This window comes from Aythya fuligula, chromosome 1, assembly GCF_009819795.1.
Source record: "Aythya fuligula isolate bAytFul2 chromosome 1, bAytFul2.pri, whole genome shotgun sequence".
In the NCBI taxonomy this organism is placed as follows: domain Eukaryota; kingdom Metazoa; phylum Chordata; class Aves; order Anseriformes; family Anatidae; genus Aythya; species Aythya fuligula.
Window position 1 is genome coordinate 153003451 of NC_045559.1, and position 14535 is coordinate 153017985.

At 42.3% G+C, this 14535-nt stretch overlaps 1 protein-coding gene across 1 annotated transcript in view; it reads right to left on the reverse strand.

Moving 5' to 3' along the window:
• Positions 1-14535, reverse strand: part of DNAJC3 (DnaJ heat shock protein family (Hsp40) member C3) — a 28669-nt gene continuing 14134 nt past the window's right edge. Inside the window, exons 5-12 of the mRNA XM_032188342.1 lie at positions 13877-14029; positions 12604-12785; positions 10766-10885; positions 8799-8904; positions 8586-8706; positions 4830-4962; positions 3874-4022; positions 1-3387 (exon numbers count right to left, since the gene is read on the reverse strand). Of these exons, the coding sequence (XP_032044233.1) occupies positions 3230-3387; positions 3874-4022; positions 4830-4962; positions 8586-8706; positions 8799-8904; positions 10766-10885; positions 12604-12785; positions 13877-14029 (1122 nt within the window). The 3' untranslated portion in view covers positions 1-3229. The remainder of the gene's footprint in view (positions 3388-3873; positions 4023-4829; positions 4963-8585; positions 8707-8798; positions 8905-10765; positions 10886-12603; positions 12786-13876; positions 14030-14535) is intronic.

The window sequence follows — 14535 nt, forward strand, 5'->3', positions numbered from 1 at the left end:
TTTCTTGTCATCATAAATATCTTTATTGTGAAAAATACCATAAAATAATTCCCGCAGTTCTAGAAAAAACAGTTCTTGCTTTTTAGACTTATGATTTATATAAAGACATTTTAATCACTTGAGACATTTGATAAATCTCTGGCTAACTTGACTTATCCTTCTTACAACACAGAACTGCTACTTTGAATTTTGCAGTGGGCAAAAGGAAAAGATTCTCCCATTTTTAACTTCATGGATAAAATTATGCATTACAGAGCAAACAAACGATACCTTACGATAAGGCACTTTTAAATACAACTAACCCGCTATGCTGTACTGGCTGACGTCCAGCAAAGCTCCTACAAATCACAGCCCTAAACAGAAGAATAATTCTTATTCCAAACACTGGTCTGGAAACTGAAGTAACAACAAGCTCTTATGTTGAAAATTATTTTTAAGCTAACAGATTTTCCGCGCATGTCACAAGTTTGAGCTCTTAAGTTTATAATTCACTCAGAATCTGTTTGAATACTGATCCATGAACACATCAGTATTAAGCACACCTCAAGTAAAATGCATCCCCCCTTTAGTTTAAAACAAGTCAGAAACTAGTTCATAAAAACTGCAAGACAGGATTCAGCATGGAAAGTCTGCATCTACACGTAGGCCAATCGCCGTAATGCTGCTTCATGCACACCTCGGGCTTCACGAACTACCAAGACATTTACTTCAATGTTCAGTTGCTGAACATTATTGCACTACAGACACCCATTATAAATAAAAAAGGCAAGTTCAGTTTCCTTGTACATAGCTTGCACCATTGACAGTGTGTCACCAGCACTTGGTTTTTCTGAAGTTGTATCAGGAACTGCATCACCGTGTCTGGAAATCCTTGAAACATAAGTGTTTTTTTTAAGAAAACAAAAACACAACTTCATTTTTTTGTGTGTTTTCAGAAGTACCTTAAAGCCAGCATCTGCTCCTTTAAGAAGTGGTAACGTTTATGTGATCCTGCTTAGTATCAGAAAGCCTTACTCTCCATCAAGTTTTTTTCCCTTTATTTTCAAGGCACTCTTCCACAGAAGGGATCTCTGAACAGCATTCAAGCATGAATCATCTTCCACTGCCTAGATTCAAGCTGTTTTCCCCTCCCCTCCAGACACATGATCTTCCCCTTCCCATTCATCATCAGAATTAAACATAATCCTTTTTGTTCCTGACTGCTTCTCGTGTATCCATTTGTCCACTGCCTCAGAAAGCAGTGAATATGCACGGCTCTAACATCAATGCCTTGTGTGAATAATTCACTTATGAGGGGGCCCATCTCCCTTTTCCCTTTAGGGAAGGAGTCAAACTGCACGCTTCTCTCAGCCATAGTTTTTAAAACAGAGGATGGGAAGAGATAAGGACAAAAAGCTGTAGAAGGCAGTCCTTTAAAATGCAGCATTTTTAGCACTCCTCTGGCACACAAACTTAGCTGACTGGAATTTACTGTGACTTTACTGTGACTTGTTGAAGCTGACCACCACCCCTGAATGTCCAAAATTACAGCATTTTGCTCACAGTGGTCGTTCAACAGCATTTCAGAACCAGCCCCTCCTGTAGCGAGCAAGGCAATGCCAAAATGTTTCCAGAGCCCTGCCTGCACAGGACAAGTGACCATGGACCACAGGAGAGCGCTGGCAGCAACCAGCAAGGCTGGAGCCCCGGGGGTCCGAGGGGAACCACACTGACCTTAGAAGGGCACGGGCAGCATCTGCAGCATCTTCTGCAGGGTTTAAAGAACATTTCAGACAGGTCAAAAGCAGAAGCCAAACTTCCAGGAGTCATTGGGCTTGGAAAATACCTGACGCTGGGGTTTCACAGGCTGCTGGGGCGTGTTTGTACCAAAAGCTGTCAGGAACCACCACACGCGCTCCTCAGCTTGAAGACAAATCTCTGCTGACCAAACACTGACCTCTAAGTTGCTGCTGAAAAATCTGCGAGGCCTCGTGGCTTGGTAAAAATGGTGTTTGTAAAGTACTTGAGGCAGAAAACAAGTTATACTTCAACATCCCTTGCAGATGGAAGGCTTTATTTGCTCTGCCTGTGGCTGCATTCGAATAAAATGGGTGCTGGTGAAACTTGCCAGTAGCTTCGGTGTATTCAGCTACAGAACGAGGAGACTTCATCTCTTGTAGCAGCTCCAGCCCTGGCAATGCCCCTCAGCTCACACAGCTCTATCAGCGCACGAGCCCAGCTTGAGCCACGTGCATATGGGAAGAATAAACCCGAAATGAAGTTGCATTAAATGGGGGAAGACTCCAGTTCGTATTTTATTCCTGCAGTTCTCACACTCGCCTCACAACCTGGGTCGACCGAGTTTTACAAGTACAGAGAAGAACCAAACTGCTGCGCAGCTGGGGGAATGTCACATCACACTGCTTTGCTCAGATCTCAAGCAGATATTTTGTTAAAGTGCAAACTACTCAGAAATGATACCTAAAACATTCCAAATCACAGAAACAGTCTTCAGAAAAAAAAAAAAAATAACCACCAAACAGGTGTATTGTGTGTTGCTTTTTTTTTTTTTTTCCAACTTCCACGTTTGACAATTGCTGCCAAGGAAATCATCTCAATTTCAGGTTAACAAGTAAAGTGAACAGACATTTTCAGACATCGTTACTTACAAGTGATCTTCTTTTAAAAGATTGTTCAGGCTCACACTCAGCCTCCTCGCTCTGCCTATGGCACCGCCGTCAGTAATATAATACAACAGGTGGTCGCTGGGGTTTCCTTTGAACACTGAGAAAGGGATCGTCCTAACCATGTGTTAACGTAGAGACTACCGCAACTACCCGCTCCACGTTTATTAGGCCTGGATTCAGAGCAATATTTACATGCATTTTTACCTTTAAGCATATAATCGAGTCCTAAAGATGCGTTTAAGTGTTGCCCTGAATAGCCTCTTACTGTTTTCTCCACCCAAAGGAATGAACAAAAGTCTCCTGCGCATCCACAACAAACACAGGGGCTGTAACAAAACCCTTGCTCAACCTCCCCCCCACCAGCATAAGCTCGTCAAGCTCGCCACAAAGCAAACCCTTTGAGCACTAGAAGAGAGAAGGAGCTTTCTTCTAGTGCCGTAAGACTCTGGGATAAGGACAACATTAGAAATTAAGATTTTGGGGTCTGGTACTGAGAGAGTTTTTATTTTCTTTGAACGAATTAAGTAAAAAACAGCAGCAGCCACCCGAAAACAGTCCTGGCTCTAACTGAAGTGAAATTTGAATGTAAATGGTCCTCCTCCTGAGCCGAAGGGGTTGAATCCTTGCCACGTGTTCCAGTTCCTGTGGAAAGGGTTGCCCCCACCCTGCTGACTCTCCGCGTCCAGTGGGTCCTCTCCTGCGTCAAATTTCCGCCTCATTTCTGAAAGAAGGAAAAGAACAAGGTGGAACGGTGGCACTGCAGGCAGGGCAGCAACGCAAAGTGACTTTGAAGACCAAAAAAGTGGTTCGGAACCACCCCTAAAACAGAGAACTGCTGTTATCACTTGTATTGGCAGCATTTGTAGGAACCTGTTGAATTCCTTCTGAGTTTCTCAAAGCTCTCCAGGACACTGGTAGAGGAGAAAAGCCTCCAGCCCTGTGAGAGCCCTGTACTAAGGCCTTCAAATAAATCATTTAGCTTAACACAAGGCAAGCCAGTACCCGGCTGTCCAACAGAACACGCTGGAATTTCAAAAGGGCCAGGACAGTCACACTTGGAGCAGCTGAGTCCCACCATTTCTCAAAATGGTTAAGGGGAGACCAGAAAAAGGGAACCTGCTATGTTTGTTGTGTCTTACACCTGCTGCATTTTTAAGGCCCCAAAAAACGTCATAAAGTAAAGGAACTTCATAAGAGCAAGCCTTACCCGGGTCAGTAAGAACTTCCTTAGCAGCTGCTATATCAATGAATTTTTTCTCTGCTTTCTTCTTTTCTTCCTCACTCTGGAAGTTGTCAGGGTGCCACTGGGATGCCAACTTTCTGTACGCCTTTATGATCTCCTGCTTTCTGGCATTTCTGGATGGATAAATGTATAGGTCACTTATAAGCCTTCTAATTGTGCATGTGCCACACTCCTCAATCTACTTGCTTATTTTAAACACTGGAAAAGAATTCAGGGCATCAAGAAAATTATGAGATCCTATTTAACCTCCTTAAGGTGATATTGGACATTCATACAGATACAGAGGAAGGAGGCTGTAGCTTTAAAGACTCCTCTTTGCTTTGCTATCCATTTACTCTCTTTGGAAAGGTGCTACTACAGCAGTACAGTTCCCAGTCTGAAGGATTTACAGTAAGGTGAGACAAAAAGCACAGAGCAGGGGTTGAATTAGTTCTCAGTTAGGAAGATGACCGATACTGGTTCAGAACTGAACATTTGTTTGGTTCTCTTTACAAAGAGAAGCTGTCAGTTTTTCTAGGCAAAAGCATTTCAGATACCTCTTTCATTCAGTCCTTTCAAACTCTCCTGATCCATCATCGTATCTGCCACAATTTTATGTTTCTTGCTTTAAGTAATTCTTCCCAGTCCTCATTTCTTTCCCTGGTCATTCACCTCACTTTCAATCATCTATACTAAAGATTTCTTGCCAAGGCATTTCCTTCCTTCCCTCCCAACGGTAGTTTCTACCTATTCTTTCTAAACAAATTTTAAACAAATGCTACTTAAAAGCTGAACACTGCTCACCTAGTGCAGTAGAAAAGTGAAGGTAGTAAGACATGAACAAAAAATAAGCAGCAGAACAAATGCAAGTGATCAACTTGCTAACATGTGATAGTTTATAGCCAACATCCACGTCATCGTCTCAGATATTAATGCCTCACCTTTTTACTCCTAAGATTTTATAGTAATCTCTCTTCTGTGATTGCTTCAACATCCGCTGGGCTCGTTCGAGCCCCTCCCGAATCTGCTGGTCATTTTCACTGTTGGCTTGAGCAGTTTCGTAGTCTTTAATAGCTTTGTGAAAGAAGAAAATGGAAAAAGCATGACATAACTCCTCACAAACTTCAACAAGAACTCAAACGCTCTGCAAAACTGAAGTTTTGCCGTTACCACTTATAAACAGAGGAACTTGAACTTGCCAAATGTGCTTTTTGCAAATTAGAAAATGCTAGGGCAGAGGAGGTTCTCGTTCACATATAAATGAGGTACTTTTCTTTCTTTAGATTCACCGCACTTTTGGGAAAGGGAGGAGAAGAGAGGTTGTTAGCAGCCAGTCAGAATGCTCTTCGAGACGCTAGAGTCCTAGGGATGAACATAACGAGCAGCCAGACTGGGACAGAAGAGGAATGGAGAAGTTTCAGTGTGCAGTAACTGAAGAGCCAGCTGCACAGCGTTAGTCCCATACATTGCCGTGCAGTTGCCATTGTACACAAGCTTTACATTAAGGTTCCTTCTCCCAGCACGTGCACTCAACCCGACAGAAAGCAGAAAGTCTCTTTAACAACAAGGACGCCAGATTTCACATTACCAAGTAAATGCATGTATGCAACACCACAATTATGACACTTACTGAAAGACAAATACTCTCTTTTGATGCCTCAATATCAATATATCCCACAGACAGCTTCATTTTAAGCTTTGGGTGTTCTGTCATTGTGTCCCCCCACTACCCCAAAGGCACGCTTTCATCCCTGGCAAATGCAACTCTTGAAATAAAAGCAGGAGAGCAAGGGAGGTGCCGTGCTGCACTCATGAATGTTGAGGAGATCTCATTTCTAGACCTTTTTTGATGTACACCACATTATTACTGGAAGTAGTACCCCAATGCTTAAGACACCAATTTTAGGTATTCTTTGATACCAAGATTTATCAAGGGAGGCAACTGTTGAAGCCCTTAATGAGCCTCCTCTTCTTTCACTGTCGTAATCCTCCAAGTCTCATCTGCAGATCCAAGTCTCCCAGGTTTCTCGAGTTAGACAAAGCACTCGCAGCAGATTATTTCCAAGCAGATGCTATTTCTCAGCAGGTGTTACATTTGTTTTCCACTGTTTCTGAGCAAGACAGCAGGAAGTGCTAATGAATCCGTGCTATTCAGACATCTGATTCCACCGCAATCTTGTTTAGATTATTGAAGTTAAAAGAAGAAAAAAAAAAAGAAATAATCCAAGCAGCATTTCCAGTGCCCCAACAATTTCACATACTGTTACAAGCAAAACTGAATTTCTGTTCATTTTCACATCACCGGATGCTGTTACTTGCTGCTGGAACAAAACATCCTGCTTCTGGGTGAGACTTTTAACAATTACACTAATGCACGTGCCTAATAGATACTGCTGGAACTGGTAGAAATGAAAGTGGAGCAATTTCGTTATGCTGTTTTATCATCCCAAGACTTCTTCTCTCTCTCCACAGCACACCCCACAGCTGGCAACGATGCCGCTTAAGGGGCAAATATTTCAGAGCTGAGCTCTGTCCACACATGAGGGGTGGGACCAGGCGCTTTTGGAGCAGGGTGACAGCTTCCTGATGACAAAAATATCGTTAGGAGAGCAGGAGACCTGCTACTGATTCCAGGTATGCTGAGTGAGGTATTTAATCAGCTGCTTTCAGCCACGGTTTCTAAAAGCACTGATGCCTCCCGAGCTTACACAAGAATTGTCCTTTCTTCTGACTGGCCTGCTGCTTCAGAGCGACTCTGTCAGAGCAGTAACTGAAGCTGTAACGCTTACAGGAACAGGGCCTGCCTCCTGCACCATAGCAGGGTGGGGAGATGAAACATGTCCTGAGCAATTCTGCAGCAGCAAATGCTTCTCCTTCCTCTCTGAAAGAGCTTGTGCTGGATACTCGATAGACTAACAGACACTCCTGTACTTACAGGGAGGTGCCAGGAAGGGATTCATTACACATCTGTCTTCACAGACAAGCCCTGGATCCCGTGTGATTATGAAGTAATTAAAGGCATTTAATGGGAATCAGGGCTCAGCTATACATCCTCAAGTGCATCTTGAGCATTTGACAATGATCTCCTTCAAAGTTTTCAATCATAAGCACTTGGAGATTTCCTGTCCTTAAACAGGACGTAGGTGCCTCCCGCTTGGGGTTTCATTCAGGGGAGAATCAATTTCCCACTTTAAATATGAGGCTGGGATTTTAATTACTCGACTGCTCCCTGCAGCAGGGAGAAGTCAGCCCTCACTTCACAGCAGCTGAAGCTGAAGGGTGGGGGAAGCTTTGTATAAAGGTCCTTAGATGTTCTCAGAAACGCTGCTGTCTTCCACCCTTTCTTACAAGGAAGGGGATTTGCCAGCCTCAGCAGCGAAGGCCCAGGACTAGGTCACTTCTGGAGCACCAAGGCTGCTAAGAAGGGCTGCCTGAAGTCATTCCAGTCCTCCTTACACCTTGTTTTCAAGCGTTTGAGTCAAGAAGATCAAGAAAAAATAAAATAGATCTCACTTGTGACGTTTACTTCAAGAGGTGAGCACTATCATCTAATTCGTTTCCTCAACAGACAAAAAAAATCCAAGCATGCCATTGTGAGAGCTGCTGTCTCTGTGTTTAAACTGAGTGGTTTTTGGTTCAGTCGTGAAGCTGAAGCCCCAGTACCAGAACATAGAAAACACAGAAAAGGGAAGTTGTTCTAGGAGCATTAAAATTAATGGAGCTGGTTTTCCAGCGGATTTAAAGCCTGCGAGTCCCCTCCTTTATCGCATTTCACTGAAGCAGCCCAAGGCTTCCTAAACTGCTGCGTGAGTGAGCACAGGAACAGACAGATTGCTCAACTCTCTTTCTTAAGCCTGGTTCCTTGTGGAAATGAGATTCGCTAAGTTAAATTTTGAAGATTTTTAGAGTGCACAAGCACTTCGTACTCTAAGGAAGCTACAAAACAACATAGTGGTGTACTCAGAGAGACCGATTATTCAGTCCCTGTTTTCCAAGGCTGCGTATGCACCGAGCACCAGCCCCGTGGTTCTCGGTCTTCTGGGAGAGGAGGAATGGCCAGCGGGTCCAGCACAACCCCAAAAACATCCCTGGCTGGAAGATGTGGGGTGATGGAACACGGGTGTGTTTTGGGGAGGCAGCACTTGAAGATTCATCCCTTTTGTTGCTTCCCTGCTCTACAGCACAAGAAATGCAGCGTCAAGAACAGAATCAGTTTACTGCTCTTGGCAGCGTTACAGAGACCCAGGGAGGTGCAACAGTGGCCTCCCCTCCTCTACTCTGAGCACACACTATGGTACAGGACAGCCTTGTTTCATTCTGTCATCTAAGGACATTAAAAGGAAGCTCCTAAAATGGGCTTACATGACCTAACCATAATTACCTTTTGTCTATAAATGCTGCTCTGGCACTACTGTTTATATAAAATGTGTTTAAGCCTGAATAAGCTGAATGCTCTCATAAAGGATCCTGAACACAGCCCACTGTTGTAAAGAACACTCTAGCTAAAACAAGTGCACACCACTTATACTAATCAAGACAAAATTAACAGCAGATATTTTTGTAAATGTGCTACTACCAGTGCTGATTAGGGATAACAACGTAGGGTGGAATCAAAAGTGCATGTTAAAAATTTCTGAAACACTAACTGCATTTTAAGTGCCCACCAAAAGGCAGGGACAAGATGCATACAACCCTACCTTCTTCGTACAGGTCTTCCAGCAAATAAGCTTCTGCTCTGTCTTTCAGGGCGTTCACGTTGGTTGGTTCCAGTTGCAGAACTTCTGTACAAACTTTTATGGCTTCTGTAGCCTGCTGATTCTAAAGAGGAGAAAGGAAAATCAAGTTCATGGGTGGAGTTCTTTGTTTTGCTTTTACAGAAATTTGGAGAGGCAAGTGGAAGCAAGAATTACCTTGGACAAACAGTGACAGATCCTTTCTTTGGCACGAGTAGCATAAATTGGGACATCTCGCTCAGTTTTCATAACAGAGTCATATTTGTTGATAGCATCTTCATACCTGTTTTAATTACAGAGCACACTATTACGAAATGTAATAACTGCTTTGGGCTGCTGCAATTTATTTGCAGATGTTGAAATCTTAAAATCCAGACTTTCCCATCCTCCAAACAATGTACCTTGGCTGTAAAGGTCTCAAAGGCATGATGGGAGGCAACACTATGAAAAACCTTTCAACCACTTTAAGAATTATATTCCCGCTCCCTCTCCTGTGCTTCAAAACAGAAGAGCAGGCACTGTGCCTAGCAGGCTTTTGCAGAACACCATGACTGCATTCCCAGAGAGCATACCAACAGAAGTGTCTAGATTTGCTTCCTGCCCAATGTCCCATTGTCGTGGTTTAACCCGACCGGCAGCTAAACACCACGCAGCCGTTCGCTCACCCTCCCCCCTCCCTCTCTGGGACGGGGGAGAGAAATGGAAAGTGAAGCCCGTGAGTTGAGATAAAGACAGTTTAATAAGACAGGGAAAAAAAAAAATAACAAAATAATAATAACAATAATAATAATGATGATACAATGGTGATAATACGAAAGTAATAATAGTATGTACAAACAAGTGATGCACAATGCAATTGCTCACCACCCGCTGACCGATGCCCAGCCTAACCCCGAGCAGTCCGGCCCCCTCCCCCCGGCTAGCCACCCCTATATATTGTTTAGCATGACGTCAGATGGTATGGAATACCCCTTTGGCTAGTTTGGGTCACCTGTCCTGGGTCTGTCCCCTCCCAGCTCTTACTGCACCCCCCAGCCTGCCCGTTGGCAGGACAGAGCAAAGGCTGAGATGTCCTTGGCTTAGTACAAGCACTGCTCTGCAACAATTAAAGCATCGGGGTGTTATCAGCACTCTTCTCATTCTAAGCCAAAACACAGCATTCCACCAGCTACTAGGAAGAAAATTAATTCTGTGCTAACTGAAACCAGGACACCCATTCAGCACTTCCAAAAAAAAAAAAAAAAAAAAGCTTCTCTAGTTTTGACATTCGAGATGGACTAAGTCTGTCCTGGCATGAGCACTGTACTACTTGCCTTTTGTGGTGCCAAAAAAAAATCTTATGCCAGTTTGAACCAGGAAGCTGTTTTCTCCCTATACTATTTTCAGCAAGCCACGTAGCAAAATGTATTTTTGCTGTGAAGGTTCAAAGACACTCAAGTTCTACAGTTAATAAGAAACAGACTTGAACGCTCACCTAGGTATGCAAGTGTGTGATTGAACTCAGGGGCTGCTACAAGCTAGAAGAAATTCAAGCTCTCGGAAGAGTCCCTGAAAATGTGCTGATACTGAATTAAAGAGAAAACTAAAGTGAGAAGAGCCCGAGTGGACTGCTGACTTAAGAAAACAGCCTTCAGTTGTGCTGATTCACTTCTCCTGATGCACTTCCTTTTAAAGAGCCACCCTGACAGTGTTTAATCACTTGCTAGGGCTTCTTACAGTTGGATGTTACACACTTGGGAAGGTATAAAACTGAAATGAAGCAAGAAGTAACAGAATAGAGAAGCATTACACAAGGTACATAAAAAAGACCTAGCAGCCAGATCCACATCAGCTTTCAAGGCACCGCAGGAGCGCTTGGTGTCTTCAGTCTGGAGATTACATCCTCCAATACCTGAGAGTTAACAAATATTATCCCTACCTTGGTCTTAATACCTGCTCCATAAAGTATGCAAAAAGAAGACAGTGGTATCAAGAAGGATTCAGAATTGACTACGAGTCAATATTTATTTTAATTGTAATTTGAGAGCTGTGCTCAGTTATCCACTTCAACTGACAGATGCAAAAAGCATTACTTAATCAGCTCCTCAGTCAATAATTAGTTGGTGCCTTGGTAGTGATTTGAACGTACGACAATGAACACTTACCTGCCTTCTCTGATGAATTCTTCTGCTGACTCAATCTGCTTGTTGAGTTTCTTTACTTGTTTATAGAGAGAGAAACATTGCTTATGGTCTTGGTCAAGTTTCAGGCACTCCCGGACTTCACTTTTCACGGGGAGAAGGAAATAAGAGAAAAAACACCACACGTTATGGAATCTCATCTAGAGACATAACACAGCATCTATAATCTGTCCAAAGCAACAGTTGACTTCTTTACACAATCCCTCCCTTTATTTAAAAATTAAAGTGAGTGAAAAAATGTATTCCAGAAGATACAGGGATATTTGTCTTTTGTTTGTTTTTAATTATTTTTTACTGCTAAATATGCCAAGATTTAAAAGCATTACATTAGTATCTGAGTGAAACAGTAAAAGAAAAACACACTCTGGAAATTTCATTGCATTCAGCAGTTAGACAATTGTAGTTTTCCTTTAACTTAGGTATATTAAAAAATATATGTAAGGTGTAAGCATATTTTATGCTGCCTGGAACAGACAAAACTCAGGTAAGGCCCAAAGCTCCACTTGATAGAGTTATCTGCCAAACCTGAGCCAGACTTCTCACTGTGAGGACCATTTAATGAGACTCTGATTAAGACCCATACCTTTTAAACTAGGAAAAGGTCTTAAACAAGCAAAAACCTCCAGAATCCAGTCACAAATGAATAAAATTGATGTATAACTAATACATACACATAATTATACGTTAAAAATGAGTCAGCACAGCACAACCATAGCGTTATTTTCAGAACACGATCAAAAAACCTTGTTTTGTTCCTAAGCACAGACAAAACCATTCATTTGAAAATCATTAAGCTTGTTATGGGAAGAGAAAAATGGAAGACAAGATTAATCACCCAGCAAATCTAAGAGCTACAGAGCTAGCACATCTTCTGACTCAAAAAAACAGTGTGAGGAAAGAATAAAGAACCTTATTCTTTCATTCTGGTACTATTCTGTTCCTCAGACAGCTCTCGACTGCACTTCTTGAAATCACTAGGCTAAGTGATGGTCAGCTACCAAAAGTCACCATGAAAATACGCTGTGAGCTCCAGAGAGTTCATATTCTGGAAGAGGGATGTCTAAGGCAAACACTTCAGCTATTTGGTGTTCACCACGTTGAACGTACAGAAATAATTGTTTGCCAGATGTAAAACCTATTTGTGTTACTATATTCACACATGACATTTCCATTCGTTGTCAAATGCTGCCAAGAACAGAAACAAACAGGGGCTGAAAACAGACCATGTCTTTTTCAGCCTCATGTCTTACTGAAATGATTCTGGTCCAGAATGGTGTTGGAAGGAGTCTGAAGATGCAATAAATGCATCTGAGGTCACAGAAACCACTTGTATGTGGAAATTAATTATATCATTTGTCCATCTGAGCACAAGGAATATGAAGTTAGCAGTTTGGACTGGGCAACCCCAGGGCTCAACTCAAACATTTTTTTGTTTTCACTGTGAACTTAACTTGAAAGTAGGTTCAAAGTTTAAAAATACAAGTCTCCAAGTTTAGAGAAGCACTTTCTTCCAGGACAGAGAAATATAACAGCAGCAAATGTAAGCAACTTCTTTTTTCTACACTGTAGCATCTAAACAAGAATAAAAATTGCTCAGGCAGCATTGATGGCTGCTCTGCCAGGAATAAACATGATGTCTTCACAGTTCTTAGCTTCTGGAAAGGAGTTTCCCTTATCAGGTCCAGCCCAGAGTTGCTACTTCATCCAAAAACAGAAAGACAACAGATATTTCATGGTTTATCATGCCCTACATCAGCACATTTTGTCTCAATTCTTATAATTACAGCAAACAGTGAAATTACCTGAGTGATAATTCATGGTCCCCAAGCTGATAATATATCCTGCTTATTTTATAGAAGGCTTCAGTGTTATCGTTCTTTAATTTGGCAGCGGCTTTCAAGTCACTAATGGCTTTGCTTGGCTCCCCTTCCTTTATATAACACTCAGCTCGAAGTTCCCGCAGCTCTGCATCCCAAACACAAACCTTGAGAAATCAAAATTAAAGCTTGACTTTGGTCCATAACACCTCACTTCTGTCCCTTCCCAACACAAAACACAAACCCCATTAAGCTTCATTTTGCCAACTGCAGTAGCATAAGGTTCGAGCTGCATGCAGGGCGCACGAAATTAGCATCTCTGCTTCAAGCTGGATGCTGCGATGCACCTGCCCAAACTGAAAACAAAGGCCTGAAGAATTTGTAAGTGATTCAGTGAGCTCATGCAGGAAGATGAATTAAATCTCCTGGCACTGCTTAAACAGAGACAGTCTGCTAAGCCTCCAGGGAAGGGTACCAGAACCATAAATTATTGTATCTTCCCAAAAGAACAGGAGTAAATGAACAGCAAGGACCGAGCTGTCAGCTGTCCTCCAGGAAGAAGCATGTGAGTAAGTTTCAGCAAAGCAAGATTTGACCTCAATATCTGGATTTTGAAGATTTATACAGAGGTAGCAGTGTCACAGTATGGCAAGAATAATTACTCAAAAGGAATTGCCTATCATAATTCATTTTACAGAATTTCTTCTGGGTCTTATCCTTTGTTTTTAAACCATGGTTTTAGAGAACATAGCTCTACACATTTTTTACTTGGTGATGTTCTTAATAATTTGTTACTTCGTTTTCTCAAGACAAGAAGGTACCTGCTTCACAGTGATGATCCACCCTTTATGTAACTTCCTATTTAGCACGCACAAAGTGCCTACGTATTAGCAAAGAAAAAAATCTAGATGCAAACCACCTATCCCTCCTGTATTTGGGTTGGAGAACAACTCCCCCCTCCCCCTCAGGAATACTGAGCTGTGGAAAAAGCAGAAGATGATCCGAAAGTTGCCCCACAGCAAAAGCTTGGTTGAAGACTTATCTTTAACCATAACAATGATTTATTTCATTATTTGTTTTGTTGCAGCTAGTGCTCACTCAGCACTCTGCGCTCTCCAGCCTCAGCATAGATTCGTGGTGCTCAGCAAAACCACGCCAATTACACCGTGTGTTTGCACATTAGCGAAGAAGTTATTGAACCAAAATACGTCGGACAGGAGCTCTTCCCTTTCCCTGCATCGTTTTACTTCACACTTACTGCCAAGATTTCATCAAGAAGAGAGATCGCAGCTTCATAATCCTCTTGCTGGTAGGCAGATAATGCTTGGGAATGCAGGCGCTGTAGCTCATCAGATTTTGTCAGCTGAGTCTGAGCTTCTTTTTCCTCATTATTGCTGGGATTGGATTTGAGCTGCAAACATTAACAAGAAGAAAGGCTGAACTGCCTGTTCCAGAATCTCTTTTTGGTAATCATACCACGGAGAACTGACTAAAGCTGCAAATAAAGTAAAATGAGTTTTATAATTCCAGAAGTGTTTCCAACTCTGAATTCCGGAGACATTTTTAGCTTTCATACGAGATGTCAGAAGTTCGAGAGCTCCTAATTCCTCCCCTCACCCTGCTTGATCACTCACCATTGGACGCATCGTACGCAGCAATTCCTCTCCTGGACCAGGATTTTTATTTTAATCAAAACTTGCACTACCTTGTATTTTATACGCAGACCATCAATTAAAATTACCAAGCCCTCAAAGTCATCCAATACTTTTTCTCTCCTCCTTTACCCTTGAAGTTACCCTTTCCCTTCTTCTAATCAGCGAGCTCTTCAAACGCTCACACTTTGTCCTTAAGTCTCTAACGTAATTCAGCATCAGCCCTCAGAACTCCTTTAAAGAACAAAATTTCCCAATTCTCATA